This window comes from Oncorhynchus masou, chromosome 22 (genome assembly GCF_036934945.1).
Source record: "Oncorhynchus masou masou isolate Uvic2021 chromosome 22, UVic_Omas_1.1, whole genome shotgun sequence".
Classification (NCBI taxonomy): Eukaryota; Metazoa; Chordata; class Actinopteri; order Salmoniformes; family Salmonidae; genus Oncorhynchus; species Oncorhynchus masou.
Window position 1 is genome coordinate 40,729,209 of NC_088233.1, and position 23,665 is coordinate 40,752,873.

The window sequence follows — 23,665 nt, forward strand, 5'->3', positions numbered from 1 at the left end:
GTCTGCAATGACAACAAGCTCAGTCCGATGATGCTGTGACACACCGCCCCAGACCATGACGGACCCTCCACCTCCAAATCGATCCTGCTCCAGAGTACAGGCCTCGGTGTAACGCTCATTCCTTCGACGATAAACGCGAATACGACCATCAACCCTGGTGAGACAAAACCACGACTCGTCAGTGAAGAGTACTTTTTGCCAGTCCTGTCTGGTCCAGCGAAGGTGGGTTTGTGTAGGTGACGTTGTTGCCAGCGATGTCTGGTGAGGACCTGCCTTACAACAGGCCTACAAGCCCTCAGTTCAGCCTCTTTCAGCCTCTCTCAGCCTATTGCGCACAGTCTGAGCACTGATGGAGGGATTGTGCATGTTGTTGCCATCCTGTACCTGTCCCGCAGGTGTGATGTTCAGATGTACCGATCCTGTGCAGGTGCTGTTACACATGATCTACCACTGTGAGGACGATCAGCTGTCCGTCCTGTCTCCCTGTCTTAGGCGCCTCACAGTACGGACATTGCAATTTATTGCCCTGGCCACATCTGCAGTCCTCATGCCTCCTTGCAGCATGCCTAAGGCATGTTCACGCAGATGAGCAGGGAACCTGGGCATCTTTCTTTTGGTGTTTTTCAGAGTCAGTAGAAAGGCCTCTTTAGTGTCCTAAGTTTTCATAACTGTGACCTTAATTGCCTGCCATCTGTAAGCTGTTAGTGTCTTAACAACCGTTCCACAGGTGCATGTTCATTAATTGTTTATTGTTCATTGAACAAGCATGGGAAGTGCTTGAACCCTTTATAATGAAGATCTGAGAAGTTATTTGGTTTTTTACAAATTATCTTTGAAAGACAGGGTCCTGAAAAAGGGATGTTTCTTTTTTTGCTGAGTTTATATGCTTTGTTTAGTCTGCTGGGTTTGATTCACAGGCTTTAAAGGAAAACTCCACATAAAAACTATATTTTGGTATTTGTTTCATAAGTCAATTGTTGACATAGTCCCAAAATGTTTTGCTTGTCATCAAATCACATTCTCAAGATATGTAACTTCCAAAATACAAATCATCTCCATTTGATCCCCTTTGTATCATATGATGCGGCATATTGACCAATACAAACAGAGAAATATGTTTTCCTCTGAGCCTGCATTCGTCGTGCCTTTGTGAGCAGTATTGTCAGTTCACTCACAGGTCTATCACATGGCCCATCTCTTTGAAGCCATTGAGAATCCTACCTGCATGCCGAATAAGCTCTCTGGAACATTAGAAAGAGGTTTCCTAGACAAAAGATTAAGCCATATCCTGGACTAAGAAGCATGTTTAATGGAGACTCTCCGCTCAAAGTGCTTTTTAGTCCAATACTAGCTTAATCTGGGTCTGGAAACCAACCCCCAGGGTTCTAGAAGAAAGCTGTGTAAATACTATAGAGCCACATGTACTGTAAGTACCATATTTCCCGTTCGATCATTTATACAGTAGGCTATATCATGCTGTACTACAACTGTTTGCAGGCCTACGTCGTTGTCTCTATGGTGTGCGGTTAGGTGAAGTCTTGCTCCTTATGTTTGGAAGGAGAACAAAAGGCATTAAGGGGAATCTGAACTCAGATGCGGGTCTAAGCCAAAGAACGAGGCCTTATTTAAAGGCTTGCATTTTTAACATCCCATAGTGGGGTGTAATAGAGCCTCCTATTGCGATTTGAACAACAGTTATGGGTTGAGAAATGTGATTCTCTTTCCAAGAGACTTTTGGTTTTCCTTGCTGAATATCAAATTCATCCCAATTGTGCACACTATTCAATGTCGGACTATTCACTATTCAATGTTGGAGTTGAGCTTCTCCACAGACTGCTGCTCTCTACCCATCTGCAGTACGTCTGTTTGACATAAACATTGAATTTAGAATAGAATTAGAATAAGAATATACTAGAATGTGAACTAGCTATGGGTTTTGATTGGATAGGACAGCGGACCCCAAAAACACGCCTTTGCAGTGTGGTTGACCATAGAGAGGTGGAACATGCAGCTGTCACAGACGAATCAGTGGGAATGCCGCCGCCCCACACCAAGAGCTCTACAGGCAGTCCTCACCCCTTCCTCATTTACCCTTCTCACACCCCCTTGTACCCCTTCACAGACCCCCATTCAGAGGCGACTGTGAGGGGGTTGAGTGGCTAGCTGCTGAAAAGCCCAAACGGTGGGTGCTGAGGTTTCCAAAGTTGTCACAGGCATGAACGTTTAGATATGAAACATGTCTTTATGTTATAGTTGTGGATTTCATGGTTTCTGGTGGTATGTGGAGGGAGATGATTGCTTCCAGACACCAGGGAGGAAGAGTGAGAGGGAGAGTGAGGCCATTAAGGGGAGTGGTCTCATGTGGGAAGACAGAGATGGGTTACCAATGCAAGCCCAATTGGGATTTCACAACCGCAGTTTAGGCGTGGAGAGCAGTGTGAGTTCACTTCATACAAGACCTGTTGATCTCACTTTGCTCCCCATCCTATGTCCAACACAAAAAGAACTTACATATATCATTAGAGTGAGAGAAGCAGTGAAAACTGGGGGGTCTGGGGGGGTAATATAATGTATTAGCATGAATATATACAGACAAAACACGCACATATCATAGCATACCACAGGTTGCAGAGGGAACACCATTTTTGGGGGAGAGAATGACTGTGATAACATCATACGGTCAGACTTTTGAAAAGGGTGTTTTACTCCAAAATGTATGAAAATAAAATGATGCTGACATCTAAAATATAATGTCCCCTCCAGAAATGAGCCCAAAATAACATATTGGTCCATATTATCAGACAGGTGTGCTATTTAGCAATAAGCATCATCACCTGATGTAGCCCACCTGATGCACCATAGTGGCTATAAATATACAGGCTGAGGGTTGCCCATCTGCATTTATCCCATTGGGCAAATCATTAGCTAGAACTCAAATTCTAAAGTCTAAACATTAGGCTCTTGTTGCTAGTTAGCACCATGTTGATTACTTGATACCTTCCAGGGGCACTCAACCAACCAAGGATCATGTACTGTGAATATAATTTAGGCCCAACTGTTACAGCTGACCCTTGTTACATTTAGCCCTGGTCTTCCATATGCATTCAACGCCATTGGCGAGCGAATAAACCGTGCTGCTACTGAAAACTCAGGCTCTAAAAATGTGCATTTTAACCAACTAATTTATTGGATTTAAGAAATAAGTGTAGCCTAGTAACACTAGAAAGCTCAGTGATCCTCCTCTTTTAACAGTGGCATTCAAAACTCCTTTGAAAAGTGTGTTTTCCTGCGACTGCATTAAGAATGTACAATGATGGGGCCTCCCGGGTGGCGCAGTGGTTACCAGAGACTTTCGCGCCCAGGCTCTGTCGTAACCGGCCGCGACCGGGAGGTCCGTGGGGCGACGCACAATTGGCCTAGCTTCGTCCGGGTTAGGGAGGGTTTGGCCGGCAGGGAAATCCTTGTCTCATCGCGCACCAGCAACTCCTGTGGCGGGCCGGGCGCAGTGCGTGCTAACCAAGGTTGCCAGGTGCACGGTGTTTCCTGCGACACATTGGTGCGGCTAGCTTCCGGGTTGGATGGCGCTGTGTTAAGAAGCAGTGCGGCATGGTTGGGTTGTGTATCGGAGGACGCATGACTTTCAACCTTCGTCTCTCCCGAGCCCGTACTGGAGTTGTAGCGATGAGACAAGATAGTAGCTACTACAACAATTGGATACCACGAAATTGGGGAGAAAAAGGGGTAAAAAAAAAAGAAGAGAAAAGAAAGAATGTACAATGATGACTGGATAGGCATATTTCTCGCCCTGTGCGGCACTCGCAATTTGAATGCGCCTCGAGATGAATAGGATTTTATCTCGCATAGAACACGATAGGCTGAACAATTGAATAGGTAAACTATTCTACTACAGTATGGGGTTGTCTCATTTTGCTGTTGCTTACTCATGTTGTTGGCTGTGGAAAAGGTAATGTGCACAACTGTTTTTCATTAGATCATTCAAATAGTTTAACGAAAGGTACTGGATTTCAGCTCTGCCCGGCTCTCATTTGGATCATAGGTGTCGGGTCTCGGACCTGCCGGGACCCAGGTCTCAGACTCGGCCGGACCCTGTCCCAATTTAACCCCTGTGTATATATTCTTTAGAGTGTGTTTTATGGACAGATACAGATACTCCCTATGCTCACTCCACCTGTAAAAAATCCCTCCACCTTCATCTCCTTTACTCTCTGGTGGCCTTGTGATACATTTGGGCTCATGGCTTTTCCCCTCTCCCTGCGCTGGCCCCCTGGCTGTGCCTTCTGACCCAGTGTGACTCTGGTTCCATAAGTGCTGTCACACCCCTGACACAGTCGCTGCACGCTTGTTCGGCAGACACCAAGAGTGTGGTCGGCTCCGCCAGGACTGTGACCTCACAGGTCCCCCACCACCTCCCCCACCCAGTTTTATTTATTTTATTTTTATTTCACCAAGTAGGCTAGTTGAGAACAAGTTCTCATTTACAACTGGCCAAGACAAAGCAAAGCAGTGCGACACAAACAACACAGAGTTACACATGCAATAAACAAACATACAGTCAAGAACACAATAGAAAATAGTCTATATACAGTGTGTGCAAATGAGCTAAGATAAGGGAGGTAAGGCAATAAATAGGCCATCGTGGCAAATAATTACAGTTTAGAAATTACTGGAGTGATAAGATGTGCAGAAGATGGAGTGATAGATGTAAATGACTGGAGTGATAGATGTGATAGATGTGCAGAAAATGGAGTGATAGATGTAAATTACTGGAGTGATAGATGTGCAGAAGATGAATGTGCAAGTAGAGATACTGGGGTGCAAAGGAGCAAAATAAATAAATAACAGTATGGGGATGAGGTAGTTAGATTGTCAATTTACAGATGGGCTATGTACAGGTCCAGTGATCTGTGAGCTGCTCGGACAGCTGGTGCTTAAAGTTAGTGAGGGAGATATGAGTCTTCAGCTTCAGATTTTTGCAATTTGTTTCAGTCATTGGCAGCAGAGAACTAGAAGGAAAGGCAGCCAAAGGAGGAATTGGCTTTAGGGTTGACCATATACCTGCTGGGCGTGAAATATACCTGCTGGAGCGGGTGCTACGGGTGGGTGCTGCTATGGTGATCAGTGAGCTGAGATAAGGTGGGGATTTACCTAGCAAAAACTTAAAGACTTGGATTGGTGATTCTTAATGTGAGTCTGGAAGGAGAGTTTACAGTCTAACAAGACACCTAGGTATTTGTAGTTGTCCACATATTCTAAGTCAGAACCGTCCAGAGTAGTGATGCTGGACGGGCGGGCAGGTGCCAGCAGTGATCATTTGAAGAGCATGCATTTAGTTTTACTTGTATTTAAGAGCAGTTGGAGGTCACGGAAGGAGTGTTGTATGGCATTGAAGCTCATCTGGAGGTTAATTAACACAGTGTCCAAAGAAGGGCCAGAAGTATACAGAATGGTGTCGTCTCCGTAGTGGATCAGAGAATCACCAGCAGCAAGAGCCACATCATTGATGTATACAGAGAAAATAGTCGGCCCGAGAATTGAACCCCGTGGCATCCCCATAGAGACTGCCAGAGGTCCAGACAACAGGCCCTCCGATTTGACACACTGAACTCTGTCTGAGAAGTAGTTGGTGAACCAGGCGAGGCAGTCATTTGAGAAACTAAGGCTGTTGAGTCTGCCAATAAGAATGTGGTGATTGACAGTCGAAAGCCTTGGCCAGGTCAATGAATACAGATGCACAGTATAGTCTCTTATCGATGGCGGTTATGATATCGTTTAGGACCTTGAGCGTGGCTGAGGTGCACCCATGACCAGCTCGGAAACCAGATTGCAAAGCAGAGCAGGTACGGTGGGATGTGAAATGGTCGGTGATCTGTTTGTTAACTTGGCTTTCAAAGACCTTAGAAAGGCAGGGTAGGATATATATAGGTCTCCATTACGGACGCAAGAAATGAGGCAGTGATTGCTGAGATCCTGGTTGAAGACAGCAGAGGTGTATTTGGAGGGCAGGTAGGTTAGGTTGATATCTATGTGCCTGTTTTTACGGATTTGGGGTTGTACCTGGTAGGTTCATTGATAATTTGTGTGAGATTGAGGGCATCAAGCTTAGGATGGCCAGGTGTTAAGCATGTCCCAGTTTAGGTCACCTAACAGCACAAGATAGATGGGGGCAATCAATTCACATATGGTGTCCAGGGCACAGCTGGGGGCAGAAGGTGGTCTATAGCAAGTGGCAACGGTAAGAGACTTGTTTCTGCAAAGGTGGATTTTTAAAAGTAGAAGCCCGAATTGTTTGGACACAGACCTGGATAGTAAGACAGAACTCTGCAGTAGATTGCAACTCCGACCCCTTTGGCAGTTCTATCTTTTCGGAAAAAGTTATAGTTATGGATTGAAATTTCAAGATTTTTGGTGGCCTTCTTAAGTCAGGATTCAGACACAGCTAGGACATCTGGGTTGGCAGCGTGTGCTAAAGCAGTGAATAAAACAAACTTAGGGAGGAGGCTTCTAATGTTAACATGGATGAAACCAAGGCTTTTGCAGATACAGAAGTCAACAAATGAGAGCGTCTGGGGAATGGGAGTAGAGCTAGGCACTGTAGGGCATTTCACAAGCATTTCGCTACACTCGCATTAACATCTGCTAACCATGTGTATGTGACAAATAACATTTGATTTGATTTGATTTAGGGCATGGCTTAACCTCTACATCACCAGTGGAGCAGAGGAGGAGTAGAATAAGGGTATGGCTAAAGGCTATAAGAAGTGTTCGTCTAGTACGTTCGTAACAGAGAGTAAAAGGAGCAGGTTTTTGGGCGCGGTAGAATAGATTCAGACAAAGATATGGTAGGATATAAATACAGTGGAGGTAAACCTAGGCATTGAGTGATGATGGAGGTATTGTCTCTAGAGACATCAATTAAACCAGGTGAGGTCACCGCATGTGTGGGAGGTGGGACAAGAGGGTTAGCTGAGGCATATTGAGCAGGGCTGGGGGCTCTACAGTGAAATAAGACAATAATCACTAACCAAAACAGCAATGGACAAGGCATATTGACATTCGGGAGAGGTATGCGTAGCCGAGTGATCAAAGAGTCCAATGATTAGCTGGATGGGCTGGAGACATGGCGATTCAGACAGCTAGTGGGCCGGGGATAGCAGAAGGGCGTTAGAGGGACATCGCAACGGAAGAACTCTGTTGTAGCCCCCTCGTGCGGTTACGTCAGCAGACCATTCGTGATGGATCAGCAGGGGTTCGTGTAGGAAAAGGGTCCAGGCCAATTGGCAAAATACGTATAGTAGCCCAAGAATTTGATGATTGACCAGTTCAGCTAAAATCTGGTATGCTCTAGACAGCTATCGGGCCGTGGCTAGCAGATGAGCATTTAGGGAACGTTGCAACGGAGGAACCTGTTGAAAAACCCTCTTGGGCGGATTACGTCGGTAGTCCAGTCGTGATGGATCGGCTGGGCTCCTTGTCGGCAGTAAAAGTGGTCCAGGCCAATTGGCAGAATAGGTATTGTAGCCCAAGGAGTTGCTGATGGACCTCTTCAGCTAGCCGGGAGATGGGCTTAGCATAGGCTAGCTCCAGGCTAATTGGTTCTTGTTTCGGGACAGGGATGTTAGCCAGGAGAAGCCAATCAGGATAGCAGCGAGCTAGCTGCAATGATCCAGGTGAAGAGGTTCAGCGTTTGCGGTAGGAATCCGGAAATATGGAGAAAAAGGAGTCTGATAAGCTCTGGGTTGTCTCACGCTGTGCAGGCTGGCAGAAGTTGTCTGGGCTAAAGGTTAGCTGTTGACTGGTTCTAAAGAAAAGAAAATAGCAGATCCATACCACATTGGGTGAGGCGGGTTGCAGGAGAGTATGTTGAAGTTGAGGTAAAGAAAATTATAAAAAAGATATGTGAAAAAAAGATATATATAAAGATATATACACGGCACGCGACAACACGAAGACGCCTGACTGCTACACCATCTTGGAGAAGAAATAAATACATATATATATTTGTTTTAAAGTGTCTCTCCTGCGCCTGCCCTTTGCACTGAAGTGTCTTGATTGCAGCCAGTCCAGCACTTCAGTAACCTGCTGTGCTTTGTGAATGATGATGTCTCTTCTACCACCATGCTTTTATCTATGTTGGACCGCCAACCTGGCTGTCCAAGTCTGGAGCCATGTGCAATGTGACGTCCGTCTGTAGAAAGTAGGTACCTTCTTGCATTTGTGATGTTTGAAAAGTGTGAATTGCACATTCAAAATGTTGTCTAGCATGCTGCATCGGAGCAGAAAAATGCACCAGAAAGGCATTGGTGAATTAGCCTTGATAACTAATCAACCCCAGAAGAGGAAGAGAAAGCACAGCACAAGCTTTTTGGTATTCCCATAACATTTCTTCTCTCAAGTATACAAGTCTAGTGAATTGCATAAACAGTTGTGTAAATCCAGCCTGTGGTGGTTAACTCACATCGGAAGGACAGAGGAATATGTCAACTGCTTAGTGATAGGACAGGTTCTTAGTAAGTACAGTACATCATCTACATCTGTGTTTGAGTTGTGTGTCCCAGCTGCTAGAGGTGACTGTTAGCTTTAGAGAGGCCAGGGGGTATTTTGAGAGTGTGTGGGGACGGGATGGCGTGAACACATACCTCGCTCCACCTGTTGGCTTTCCAGCTGGGGCATCCCCGGGCTCGGCAGGCCTTTTGTGTCCGGGGACGTGACAGATGACTGCAGTGATCTTCCTCTTTTCGGGTTTGGTTTGGGTAAACACAGGCTATCTCCCGCTCCTTGGTCCCACGGCCACAGCTCACAGAACACTAGAGAGAGAGCGACAGGGAGAAAAAAATGTAAATGGGGGCAGTGCGTGTAGAGGTTCTACTGAAATCTTTTCCAACGACATTTGTTGAAATAATGCTGATACCCGCTGCTCGGAGCCAAAATGTATATAAGTATCCAACACACTGCTTTGCTCAATATAGATGTCTTCAGTGTATGAGATGGAGAAAAACGCTCTTGATTTGCTGCTGCATCTCATGGCCAAGTAAACAAGCTATAAACCACTTTTGGCTAAACTAATCGTGACATGGATTTCTGTAAAGCATCCACTGAACACCCAGGTTTGAATGCAGTCCCGTATTTAACCTGTAAACACTGAACTTAGTGTAGGGCACAAACTAGAGAGAGAGACACACATACACAAGCTTAGGAGAGAGAAGACTCACAGAGCTAAAATACCAGGATGCATACATATGGCTAGACAATCATCTGGTTTCAATAAGAAGCTGTACGATGCTTCAGGAAAGCTACAGAGAGAAAAAAAAAACCTAAACGAATAAAAGGCAGAGACCCTGATCAGACCCGGAGCCTTCATAAAGCCCCGTGCCTGAGATGACGGTCGGTTGGTAGATTAAAATATTCTACATTATTGCGTCTTCATGAGGCCAGACAGCAATTAGAGAGCCAACTATTCCTGCTCTGCTCTCAGTGAGAGAGGGAGTGAGCCCCCTTACACAAAGCCACTCCAAAATGGGGTATTGGAATAGAGTACAACAAGACGAGGAGAACGCTGTTTTGTCTTTAGCATATTTTACAGCCCAGATAAACATAATATGCATTTTCCCTTAATTATGATGTCAAAATGTTGCATAACACCAAACCAAATGCCATGCATTTTCCTTCGTCAGGCCTCATGGTAAACTTGTGGTGGTTATAGTACACTATATTGGACTGACTGTGCTGTGATGGAACTATTTGAGGAAAATGTATTTGAGACAAGTAGACATACTGTAGTGAGTTCAAAGAAAAGCTGGTCCTTTTTTTGGACAACAGGAGCTGTAGGATCTGGAGAAGGAGTTTTTTCCACTAACGGAGGAGAAGCATTCTAGCACTCAGAGAGACACACGTCTGCGCAACACTCGGTGAGTGTACTCTAGTACCCAGTAACCTCTTCAAACGGAGGCATCTCCTGCTCTCTTCTCTTCTTTACTGTGGTGCGGGCAGTGCTCGACACCATGCACACACACATCGTACACAGTGTAATTACCAAGGTATTTTAAACACAGGGCTTAGCTCGGGTGACAAGGAGACATCAAAGCTGCCCGTGTTGACTGGCTACTCCTAAACGTGGCAGACTCTCATACCCGCTGCACGCTCACTCAGAGATGATAACACTACTCCTTCCACTTCAAGCAGGAACAGAGACAGGCAAACATATATGGGCGGGGGTAGCGAGGGAGGGGGGGGGGGGGGGTTAGCCCCTCCTTACTGCTGTAAGAGAAGAAGAAAAAAATAGAAAAATGAAAAAAAGCAGGAGGAAGAAAGCAAAGCAGAGCCATAAGGGCCGCGCTCCTCCGCTGAACTGTGTCTCCTGCCTGTTTAACGTCGGGGAGAAGACACTATATGGCAGCGTGCTCCTCCCTCTCCCCAGCCTGGCAGCCTCATCTGTCAACCATTAGTTAATCAGGGCGGGTAACGCACAAGGAGCGCAGAAAACTGGCACAGCGCGTGTGACCCAGAGGACAGCTTCACCTCTGAGAGCAGAGCAGGAGGAGGGCAAGGACCCAGGGGACCGACGGTGTCCTCCACTCTGCACTCCACTGCCAGGCTCACTCTACTCAACACTGTCTCAGGTAAGTCGACTCTCCACTCAACTGCTCAAATGGCGTATCTGTGTATAGCTGCTGGTCTGCTAACTAACATACTAAGGTCAAAAGATGTGATTGAAAATGAGTAAATCAAATGAATATGACCGATGAAGGTTTTACAGGCTGGTAATGCATGAATAGTAAGTGAGCACGGATGACTAAATGCAATGGTTTGAAATCCATTGTTTTACTAGTGGTGCTACTTCATTATGGCATGGGAGTAAAAATGTGTTTTACAGATATCACTGCTGCTTTTATCAACTTTTAACAAAGAGCAATGTTACTACAGTATCGACTACAGTGTGGGAATCTCTAACAAAATAGAGAATTAATGGGGTGGGGGGGACTCAAGGTCACATTCACAGAAAATGAATATGGAACACAAACCTTTAGCCACTAAAATGTAAGCATTTACTTTACTGTAAGTCACTTTGGATAAACGTTCCTGCTACAGGTTGTATACATTATCATTATGAAAACGTTCCTGCCACAGGTTGTATATATTATCTTTATGAAAACGTTCCTGCTACAGGTTGTATATATTATCATTATGAAAACGTTCCTGCTACAGGTTGTATATAGTATCATTATGAAAACATTCCTGCTACAGGTTGTATATAGTATCATTATGAAAACGTTCCTGCTACAGGTTGTATATAGTATCATTATGAAAACGTTCCTGCTACAGGTTGCATATAGTATCATTATGAAAACGTTCCTGCTACAGGTTGCATATAGTATCATTATGAAAACGTTCCTGCTACAGGTTGCATATAGTATCATTATGAAAACGTTCCTGCTACAGGTTGTATATATTATCATTATGAAAACGTTCCTGCTACAGGTTGTATATAGTATCATTATGAAAACGTTCCTGCTACAGGTTGTATAGAGTATCATTATGAAAACGTTCCTGCTACAGGTTGCGTATAGTATCATTATGAAAACGTTCCTGCTACAGGTTGCATATATTATCATTATGAAAACGTTCCTGCTACAGGTTGTATATAGTATCATTATGAAAACGTTCCTGCTACAGGTTGCATATATTATCATTATGAAAACATTCCTGCTACAGGTTGTATATATTATCATTATAAAAACATTCCTGCTACAGGTTGTATATATTATCATTATGAAAACGTTCCTGCTACAGGTTGTATATATTATCATTATGAAAACGTTCCTGCTACAGGTTGTATATATTATCATTATGAAAACGTTTCTGCTACAGGTTGCATATAGTATCATTATGAAAACTTTCTTGAAGAGAAAAAACAATCCGCATGAAAAAATTACTTTTCAAGACAAATTTGCCCTCCCAAGTTGTAACAGCAATTTGTTTCACCTGATTGGGTGGGTTAATTCTAGTATTAGCCAGTGACATTCATCTGGAAATAATATGGATTACTATAGTAGACAGAATGGGATTGTTGCCTGAAAGCGACCACAGTAACATAGCTGTGGTTTTGTTTAACAACGTTTTTCAACTAGAACGGGAGATGCATTAGGCAGAAAGACATAGGCGATGTTTAACCATGTACTGCATTGTGATAACAGCTAACAGCTAAGCAGCTTGTGCTTGTTCTGCTTCTTTCCACTGCTTTCCTGCTTTTCTAGTGTTTAAGGGTTCTGGAACAGTTGACTTAATCGATTACCAAACCAAACCAAATCCAGCTATTTCATGTTTATTCTGTGTGGCATAAAGAATATACTAGAAAACAGCATGTAGCCCTTGAAGTTAAATAGACAGAGCTGCCTTTCTTCAAAAAAACAATTATCACAAATGTTACTTTAATGGACTATGGTAGACTATATTGAAATGTAACCCGCATCAAATATATGGACAGGTTATCTTTAAAACATTTCTATGGTATTGATAAGAGCATGTCTTTGTCTAGGATTGGCAGGCTGCAGTCGCGGGATGACCCCGCCCATTCCATCCCAGAGGACAGGTAAGCCAATGGCATTGAGAGACCACGCTATTGGGTAACCTATGAGACCATTATCTGTTGTTCAGCCTGTACCACCATGCCACAGCATATGCAACTTTAACAAAAAGAACAGAGAAATCCCTACAGAACAACTAACTTTAAATTAGTAGTTCACTTCAAAACTTGTCAGATGTTTTCAAAACTCAAAAGGCACCGTACAATTTCCCAAATGTTCGTAAGTATCTGTTTTCCATTAATTTGGGGTTGAAAAATATAGCTCAATGTGCAAAATAAATTACTTAGGTTGTGGACTAAGGGTGTGGCATTTAGAAATGGTTTATTTATATTTCATGCTGTCCACTCTGACTTAAAACCAGTATAGGGATGTACAGTTGAAGTCGGAAGTTTACATACAATTTAGCCAAATACATTTAAACTCAGTTTTTCACAATTCCTGACATTTAATCCTAGTAAACATTCCCTGTCTTAGGTCAGTTAGGATCGCCACTTTATTTTAAGATTGTGAAATGTCAGAATAATAGTAGAGAAAATTATTTATTTCAACTTTTATTTCTTTCATCACATTCCCAGTGGGTCAGATGTTTACATACACTCAATTAGTATTTGGTAGCATTGCCTTTAAATAGTTTAACTTGGGTCAAACGTTTCGGGTAGCCTTCCACAAGTTTCCCACAATAAGTTGGGTGAATTTTGGCCCATTCCTCCTGACGGAGCTGGTGTAGGCCTCCTTGCTCGCACACGCTTTTTCAGTTCTGCCAACAAATATTCTATAGGTTTAAAGTTAGGGCTTTGTGATGGCCACTCCAATACCTTGCCTTTGTTGTTCTTAAGCCATTTTGCCACAACTTTGGAAGGATGCTTGGGGTCATTGTCCATTTGGAAGACCCATTTGCGACCAAGCTTTAACTTCCTGACTGATGTCTTGAGATGTTGCTTCAATATATCCACAGACTTTTCCTGCCTCATGATGCCATCTATTTGTGAAGTGCACCAGTTCCTCCTGCAGCAAGCACCCCCACAACATGATGCTGCCACCCCCGTGCTTCAAGGTTGGGATGGTGTTCTTCGGCTTGCAAGCCTCCCCCTTTTCCTCCAAACATAACGATGGTCATTATGGCCAAAGAGTTCTATTTTTGTTTCATCAGACCAGAGGACATTCCTCCAAAAATTACGATCTTCGTCCCCATGTGCAGTTGCAAAATGTAGTCTGGCTTTTTTATGGCGGTTTTGGAGCAGTGGCTTCTTCCATGCTAAGTGGCCTTTCAGGTTGTCGATATAGGGCCCGTTTTACTGTGGATATAGATACTTTTGTACCTGTTTCCTCCAGCATCTTCACAATGTCCTTTCTCCAGGAGACAGAATACGTCTCCTTCCTGAGCGGTATGACGGCTGCGTGGTCCCATGGTGTTTATACTTGCGTACTATTGTTTGTAAAAATTAACGCGCCACCTTCAGGCATTTGGAAATTGCTCCCAAGGATGAACCAGACTTGTGGAGGTCTTGGCTGATTTCTTTAGATTTTTCCATGATGCCAAGCAAAGAAGCACTGAGTTTGAAGGTAGGCCTTGAAATACAGGTACACCTCCAATTGACTCAAATGATGTCAATTAGCCTATCAGAAGCTTCTAAAGCCATGACATTTTCTGGAATTTTCCAAGCTGTTTAAAGGTACAGTCAACTTAGTGTAATTGTGTAATTGTGATACAGTGAATTATAAGTTAAATAATCTGTCTGTAAACAATTGTTGGAAAAATTAAGTGTGTCATGCACAACGTAGATGTCCTAACCGACTTGCCAAAACTATAGTTTGTTAACAAGAAATGTGTGGTTGAAAAACAAGTTTTAATGAATCCAACCAAAGTGCATGTAAAACTTCCGATTTCAACTGTACCTATTTACTGCAATTCAATAAATTGTGTTCAAATTGTGGTACAAAATGTAAAGATTGAAAGAGTACTTAGAAAAGGAAATAATGTAATAAAACAAATCTGTAATATTGGAACAGACACTGGATCAGATTACTGGTACTGAAGTCTTATGCCTTCAACTTTACAGGTGGATTTTGAAGACCACTAGTGTAATGTTTAGTAGAGGTGGACTTAACGTGGGTTAATAGCACCGATAGTGGGAGCAGACTTTTCCCCCTAGTATTTATCCTATATTCCCGAGTTCTAACAAATACCATCTCTCAGAACATGTGAGTGCCAGGGCTGAATTCCTATCACACAGTGCTCACAGTGCAACTGGAATGGTAATACCAAGCACATGATAACCATAGTGACAGTACACTGTCTCTTCAAAAGGGGATCAGAGCTGACATGAACGAAGAACAAACTCACGATTGTGTGAAGATTGTCCAGAATATTACAATCTGTTCTGGCAAACAGATACCCAAATACTCTTTATAGTAAATGGCAACAATTTCTTGAAAAAGATGGTCATCTCAGCCTTATTGAAGATAATCAAGGTTTATGATCTTCCTAACAATGCAATATGTACACATTTCCACAGGGCCAAGAAATATCAGTGAACAAATACACTAAGAGATATTAATACTATGATCTCATTACAGCTTTGTCAGTGTCCCTGTGGGGAAAAGAAGATGTTTGCGGAGCTCAGAGGGTAAGACATACGCCAATGAGCTATCGCAGGCTGCTTTTACTGTTCAAGGTCCTGTTTTGCAGGGAAGTTTCAAAGACAGAAGTCAAAACCACACATGTTGTCGACGTGGGAACAGCTGGTAAGGGCAGAGCGTTGTGGTGCGGAGGAATGTTAGAGTCATAGATCTTTCATCCTCACGGCCAAAATAGCCACACACAGGCATGATCATCTCCATGCATAGGAAGAAACACTAACCAACACAAATACAGTCCAATCCAACCCTGGTCAATGCGGTCCAAATCTTGCATCCAGAAATCCTTAGATAATTACTACATGAGTAAGTAAGTTATATTTATTCAAATTAACTGGTATAAACTCACAAATAGGATTCCTTCACAAAACAGTTGGTACAAACCAATGACATAAGTACAGTGGGTCAAAAAAGTATTTAGTCAGCCACCAATTTTGTAAGTTCTCCCACTTAAAAAAATGAGAGGCTTGTAATTTTCATCATAGGTACACTTCAACTATGACAGACAAAATGAGAAAAAAATCTTGTCACATTGTAAAATCACATTGTAGGATTTTTAATGAATTTATTTTCAAATTATGGTGGAAAATATGTATTTGGTCAATAACAAAAGTTTCTCAATACTTTGTTATATACCCTTTGTTGGCAATGACAGAGGTCAAAAGTTTTCTGTAAGTCTTCACAAGGTTTTCACACACTGTTACTGGTATTTTGGCCCATTCCTCCATGCAGATCTCCTCTAGAGCAGTGATGTTTTGGGGCTGTTGCTGGGCAACACAGACATTCAACTCCCTCCAAAGATTTTCTATTAGTTTATTTTAATTTTATTTTTTTACCTTTATTTAACCAGGCAAGTCAGTTAAGAACAAATTCTTATTTTCAATGACGGCCTGGGAACAGTGGGTTAACTGCCTGTTCAGGGGCAGAATGACAGATTTGTAGCTTGTCAGCTCGGGGGTTTGAACTCGCAACCTTCCGGTTACTAGTCCAATGCTCTAACCACTAGGCTACACTGCCACCCCAAGCACCCTGAGCTCTGGAGACTGGCTAGGCCACTCCAAGACCTTGAAATGCTTCTTACGAAGCCACTCCTTCGTTGCCCGGGCGGTGTGTTTGGGATCATTGTCATGCTGAAAGACCCAGCCACGTTTCATCTTCAATGCCCTTGCTGTTGGAAGGAGGTTTTCACTTAAAATCTCACGATACATGGCCCCATTCATTCTTTCCTTTACACGGATCAGTCGTCCTGGTCCCTTTTCAGAAAAACAGCCCCAAAGCATGATGTTTCCACCCCCATGCTTCACAGTAGGTATGGTGTTCTTTGGATGCAACTCAGCATACTTTGTCCTCCAAACACGACGAGTTGGTTTCATCTGGTTTCATCTGACCATATGACATTCTCCCAATCTTCTTCTGGATCATCCAAATGCTCTCTAGCAAACTTCAGACGGGCCTGGACATGTACTGGCTTAAGCAGGGGGACACGTCTGGCACTGCAGGATTTGAGTCCCTGGCGGCGTAGTGTGTTACTGATGGTAGGCTTTGTTACTTTGGTCCCAGCTCTCTGCAGGTCATTCACTAGGTCCCCCCGTGTGGTTCTGGGATTTTTGCTCACCGTTCTTGTGATCATTTTGACCCCACGGGGTGAGATCTTGCATGGAGCCCCAGATCGAGGAAGATTATCAGTGGTCTTGTATGTCTTCCATTTCCTAATAATTGCTCCCACAGTTAATTTCTTCAAACCAAGCTGCTTACATATTGCAGATTCAGTCTGCCCAGTCTGGTGCAGGTCTACAATTTTGTTTCTGGTGTCCTTTGACAGCTCTTTGGTCTTGGCCATAGTGGAGTTTGGAGTGTGACTGTTTGAGGTTGTGGACAGGTGTCTTTTATACTGATAACAAGTTCAAACAGGTGCCATTAATACAGGTAACAAGTGGAGGACAGAGGAGTCTCTTAAAGAAGAAGTTACAGGTCTATGAGAGCCAGAAATCTTGCTTATTGACCAAATACTTATTTTCCACCAAAATTTGCAAATAAATTCATTTAAAAATCCTACAAGTGGGAGAACTTGCACAATTGGTGGCTGACTAAATACTTTTTTGCCCCACTGTATATTTAGGTACTACAAAAGATAAAATAGGGACTTTTCTATTAGGGTCCTACGAAAAAAAAATCCCTTTTGTTTTCCTTTGATATTATTAGTAGGAATTGTACACCAATATTTAATTTTAAAAGCATGGTATATTAAATTAAGTATCCTTCAATATAGACCACATGGAAAATTCAATAAATATGATTTTGTATATGAACAAAGACTTGCTGTCCCTCGGTGCACCCTGTGACCTTGATGCAGATTTGAACCCTCTTAATAAATCATTGTAAAGCCCTAGTTAATTTGTTGCTTTGACAATGCCATTTCTGAACATTATAATTGATTTCATGTCATTAATGATTAATTGTAAGGGGGGAAAAACCTGTCCCTCATTTTAAGGTCAACCCTGTTACGTGAACTGAACTCCCGTTTTAATATAGTGAAACTATTCCTTTTTTTTCCAAAGTTAATTTGTGGAATTTCTTTCCTTCTTAATGTGTTTGAGCCAATCAGTTGTGCTGTGACAACGTAGGGGTGTTATACAGAAGGTAGCCCTATTTGATACAAGACCAAGTCCATATTATGGTAAGAACAGCTCAAATAAGAGAAATGACAGTCCATCATTACTTTAAGACATGAAGGACAGTCAACCCTGAAAATTGTAAGAACTTTGAAAGTTTCTTCAAATGCAGTCGCCATCAAGTGCTATGATGAAACTGGCTCTCATGAGGACCGACACAGGAAAGGAAGACCCAGAGTTACCTCTGCTGTAGAGGATAAGTTCATTAGAGTTAACTGCACCTCAGATTGCAACCCAAATAAATGCTTCAGAGTTTAAGTAACAGACACATCTCAACATCAACTGTTCAGAGGAGACTGTGAATCAGGCCTTCATGGTAGAATTACTGCAAAGAAACCACTACTAAAGGACACCAATAAGAAGAAGAGACTTGTTTGGGCCAAGAAACACAAGCAATGGACATTAGACCGGTGGAAATCTGTCCTTTGGTCTGATGAGTCCAAATTTGAGATTTTTGGTTCCAACAGCCATGTCTTTGTGAGACGCGGAGATCATCCGTCACCTATCTGCATGTGTGGTTCCCACTGTGAAGAATAGAGGAGGTGTGATGGTGTGGGTTGCTTTGCTGGTGACACTGTCTGATTTATTTAGAATTCAAGGGACACTTAACCACCATGGCTACCACAGCATTCTGCAGCAATACACCATCCCATCTGGTTTGCGCTTAGTTGGAATATCACATGTTTTTCAACAGGATAATGACCCAACACACCTCCAGGCTGTGTAAGAACTATTTTATCAAGAAGGAGAGTGATGGAGTGCTGTATCAGATGACCTGGCCTCCACATTCACCCAAACTCAACCCAATTGAGATGGTTTGGGATGAGTTGAACCGCAGAGTGAAGGAAAAACAGCCAACAAGTGCTCAGTATATGTGGGAACTCCTTCAAAATGGTTGGAAAAGTATTCAAGCTGAAGCTGATTGAGAGAATGCCAAGAGTGTGCAAATCTGTCATCAAGGAAAAATGTGGCTACTTTGAAGAATAACATCTAAAATATATTTTGATTTGTTTAATGCTTTTTGGGTTACTACATGATTCCATATGTGTTCTTTTATAGTGTTGATTTCTTCAGTATTATTCTACAGACAATTTTGTAGAAAATAATAAAAAAGAAAAGAAAAACCCTTGAATGAGTAGGTGTGTACAAACTTGACTGTTACGGTTAACCCTTGTACTTTATTTTGTACTTAATAGGCACTATTGTTGGGCGATATGGCCAAAATATCATATCACAATATTTTCTTATTTTTGACGGTATGACAGTATTTTATGTTTTTGAATAATGCAAGTTATTTATATGCTTCATGGGTAGCGCATGACCCTAGGTTGCTAACAATTACCTTCTAAGTGGTTTTAATGGGTCTTTCTCTCTCCTGATTGCTTGAAGTTTGATTGATAAAACAAAGATTATTTAAAGCATTTGCATACATTTCTGCATTTTCTTTACTCATTTCATAACGCCCTATTTTGTGAAAAGGTACCTTTTCCTTTATCAGAACAATTATCCTTTATGATCATGTATTTTGAATGGATTCAATGGCAGTTCTTACTTTTGCCACAAGGGGGCGGTGTGTCGACTAAGGCGCTTTTGGCACCTGCACTGCCTCACAGGCAAGATTCATGGCATATATACGGCACCAACGCTGCCTCACAGGCACTACCTGTCGCACACAAGTACATGCGCATCCGAATCTGTTGCTAGAAATGAGCAGTTACCTGTTATCAGTCTCTTACTGGCGGTAAGAACGGAAGATTGCCATAATTTTTCATCACTACATTTAACAAACCAAACATTATCTTTTTAACATTTTATTTTTTACCCCTTTGGTAGTTATAGTCTTGTTCCATCGCTGCAACTCCCGTACGGACTCGGGAGAGGCAAAGGTCGAGAGCCATGCGTCTTCCAAGACATGACCTTGCCAAGTCGTTTCTTGGCACACTGGTCTCCAGCCGCACCAATGTGTCGGAGGAAACACCATACAACTACCGACCCAAAGTTAGCGTGCATGTGCCCGGCCCTCCATAAGGGAACGCTAGAGTGCTATGGGACAAGGACATCCCAGCCAGGCAAACCCTCCCCTAACTTGGACAATGGTGGGCCGCCACATGGGTCTCCTCGCAGCGGCCAGCTGCAAGACAGCCTGGGATCGAACCCGGGTCTGTAGTGACGCCTCAAGCACGGCAGTGCCTTAGAATGCTGCGCCACTCGGGCGGCCAACAAACCAAACATTGAAAAAAACTTTAGATAAGGAAAAGTAAAAATCCAATCCGATATATAGTAAAATGCGATTTACTGCCGAGACCTAATAGGTACTTACTAGTCAGTTTTCTTATTTAACTTCTTGGGATAGGAAAACATGTTTCTATTAAGTTGACCATGTGCTCTTCAGAATGTTAAAATTAGGTGAAATACAACTTTTTTTCACCATGATACCAAGTTAATTGTGTGGTATGACCCACCTACAGTCATGTTGAGATCACCATGGAGTTCACTGTCAGGGTAATGATGATTGAAAAGCATATTACAATGTCTAAACAAGTCTAGCTCTGTGTTAACAAAATGTCCACTACAGGAGCTTCAGGCTGCTTGTGATGGAAAATTAAAATAGTCTTCCGATGTTGCCACACTGTGCCTCTGCCATGGTCAGAAACTCAAATAAACAACCCAAAAAGAGGGCATATTTAGTTTTTCCAACACAATTCCCTTTTTTAAGTCAAAACCACTCGGGACAGAAACTGAGCAACCATAAGTCAACTTCTGGAATGACAAAAAACGACCAGTTTTTCAGCCTGTCCAAACATTCACCTGGAACCAATTTCCATTTCCATGTTCCATTCCAGAAAAAATCCATTGGTGCTCAATTGAGCAAACCACTGCTGTCTCGTAAAGTTATGCCAGGCTATGGAAGTGAACCTGATTTTCTGACAGCCACACTAAAAAGACGGAACAGGCGTGAGGTTCTAAATTTAAATTTTAGCGCAGGATCTCCAAGGGTCCCTATTTCTGGCAAATTCTAATCTTCCAAATTCCATCCAGCCAATTATTCTTACTCAACACCGGGTTACTTTGGGTCTGTCAAAACCCCAAACTCTAGCCTAATTTATTGTAGAGATGAGCTCGCAAGCCAAAGAGAAGGAGCGCTTTCACAGCCAAGTTCGCATTCTTTTTTGGCCTGGTTCGTCCTGGTCCTGATAATGGAATTAAACCGCAAAAAAACAACGACGTTTACCTTGCGTTTCAACCAAAAAGCTACAGTCCATTTTTCAGTCAAAGGGTGACATTTCCCTCTCTCAAATAGACAAGAAAAATGTGAAAGTGTTGCATGTTCATCATGGGACGATCCCATTGTTGTTAGAGGTCTTTGTACTTTAGAGGTGGTTGAACGTCAACACCTGGTCTGTGTGTGTCTCATTAACACATTCCTCTAAGATGAACACTCTGTTTACACCGCTAGCTTTTATGGGGGCGTTATGGGAGTGATGTTGTTGTGTGTCGCTGCTGTGTTTACCAAGCCTGCTATGCTATCTCCCTTTGATTCCATCTACCCCCACGACAGCAGTCTTTGAAGATGTGCAACAAAGTTCAGTCTGCAGCTGGGCTCAGCGGACTCAAAAAGTGTTTTTTAACCTGAAGAATGACTATGTGTCCTCAACAGTAAAATGTATGTTTTTTTCATAATAGCAGTGACTACAAAGTCAAAAGAAAACTAGTAATCCTGTATTTGGAACACATCAGATATAATATTTGCCCACCAATGACTGCCTCACAGACTTCAGCACTGTATATTTGTAAGAACCTAGAGCCTTTGAAATGGGCTTGCAATTTACTCGGGCGAATACGACGCTGTAGGACGATATGGGAGGAGAACTGAACGTTGCGCAATGTGAACTTCATATAAAGGGTAATACACTGACGCCTATTGTATAAAGGTTAATACACTGACACCTATTGTATAAAGGTTAATACACTGACGCCTATTGTATAAAGGGTAATACACTGAGTCCTATTGTATAAAGGGTAATACACTGAGTCCTATTGTATAAAGGGTAATACACTGACGCCTATTGTATAAAGGTTAATACACTGACACCTATTGTATAAAGGTTAATACACTGACGCCTATTGTATAAAGGGTAATACACTGAGTCCTATTGTATAAAGGGTAATACACTGAGTCCTATTGTATAAAGGGTAATACACTGACGCCTATTGTATAAAGGGTAATACACTGACGCCTATTGTATAAAGGTTAATACACTGAGTCCTATTGTATAAAGGGTAATACACTGACGCCTATTGTATAAAGGGTAATACACTGACGCCTATTGTATAAAGGTTAATACACTGACGCCTATTGTATAAAGGGTAATACACTGAGTCCTATTGTATAAAGGGTAATACACTGACGCCTATTGTATAAAGGGTAATACACTGACGCCTATTGTATAAAGGGTAATACACTGACGCCTATTGTATAAAGGGTAATACACTGACGCCTATTGTATAAAGGGTAATACAATGACGCCTATTGTATAAAGGGTAATACACTGACGCCTATTGTATAAAGGGTAATACACTGAGTCCTATTGTATAAAGGGTAATACACTGAGTCCTATTGTATAAAGGGTAATACACTGAGTCCTATTGTATAAAGGGTAATACACTGACGCCTATTGTATAAAGGGTAATACACTGACGCCTATTGTATAAAGGGTAATACACTGAGTCCACATCAGAAAGCAGAGATGTCGAGTGCCTATGGTAAGATGTGAGGTGAAACGTGATAAGCCCTACTTTCAAGGGAGATCTGTTACTTTGAGTAGGTTACCATGCTCTTCAAGGACACTTCATCCATCAAACTCTTTCCCACTAAACCAAGTTTGAAAAAAAAAAAAAGAGTGAGTTTAATACAGTCCATCAACCTTATAGCCACCAACAGATCCCAACTTGAATCATCCCATCACGTCTCCGGGAAAGACGAGGTGAGAGGAACATGCATTTAAGTCCAATTTCAGAGAGGATTCACCACCCCATAAACTTTTAGCGACCTTCTCTCAGATGTGTTGCAATGCCAGTTGAGAAAAAGCAGGCGCTCTTCAGAGGGGACCTGTTCCCGATCATTAGAAGAGCCAGGGAAAGCCTGGGTTAAACGCTTCCAGATCTTTACCCTACATCTCTCATTTTATTCCCCTGATTTCATCCTCAGCTGAAACACCAGCGAAACAAATATCTGCCTAAACTAGTCACTTCCGCTCTCTTGCTCTTTCTCCCCTTTCTCTGCTCTGTATCCAGAGATTCTTTGTGGTTGCGAGGAAACTCTTGCTCTCAAAGGTTTGGGCCATTTTATGTCATCACCCTCCCTCACTGAGACTGCATTAGCGGTTGAGTCTATATGAGTGAATTCAGAGGACTAGGCCACATACAGTAGAGCTGACTGTATATCACAACTATATGACGTCGATCGAGCGTCGACCGTGCTCGATGGCAGATGTCCATAAAGAAAGTAGGGTCACTGGTTTACATAAAATACTTTCTCCACCCTTGATGTTTAATATTTATTCTCCATATGTAACATATAAATATCGTGTCTATTTCTCTTTCTGTCAAACATGTCAAGATATGCTTGTTTTGCTAGTCAGTCTGGGATAAAAACAAATCAATCTTTGTATGCAAGACATGTCTTGTGTTGGTAATTTGTTTCTATTGAGGCCTGGCAGCATAATTTAATTGCTCTCTACATTGCAATAAATT

General features: G+C 42.5%; 1 protein-coding gene and 1 long non-coding RNA gene across 3 annotated transcripts in view; one reads left to right on the top strand and one right to left on the bottom strand.

The window, feature by feature from the left end:
* Positions 1-23,665, bottom strand: part of LOC135509501 (A disintegrin and metalloproteinase with thrombospondin motifs 20-like) — a 135,993-nt gene that overhangs the window by 13,380 nt on the left and 98,948 nt on the right. Inside the window, exon 28 of the mRNA XM_064930223.1 lies at positions 8,658-8,825. Coding sequence (XP_064786295.1) covers positions 8,658-8,825 — 168 coding nt within the window. The remainder of the gene's footprint in view (positions 1-8,657; positions 8,826-23,665) is intronic.
* LOC135509502 (uncharacterized) lies at positions 10,358-16,920 on the top strand. 2 transcript variants are annotated; one of them, XR_010450939.1, is made up of 3 exons: positions 10,358-10,637; positions 12,554-12,607; positions 13,558-16,920. It is a non-coding gene; the product is annotated as an uncharacterized LOC135509502 (long non-coding RNA). The 2 variants fall into 2 exon arrangements; XR_010450940.1 differs by having other exon boundaries at positions 15,180-16,920.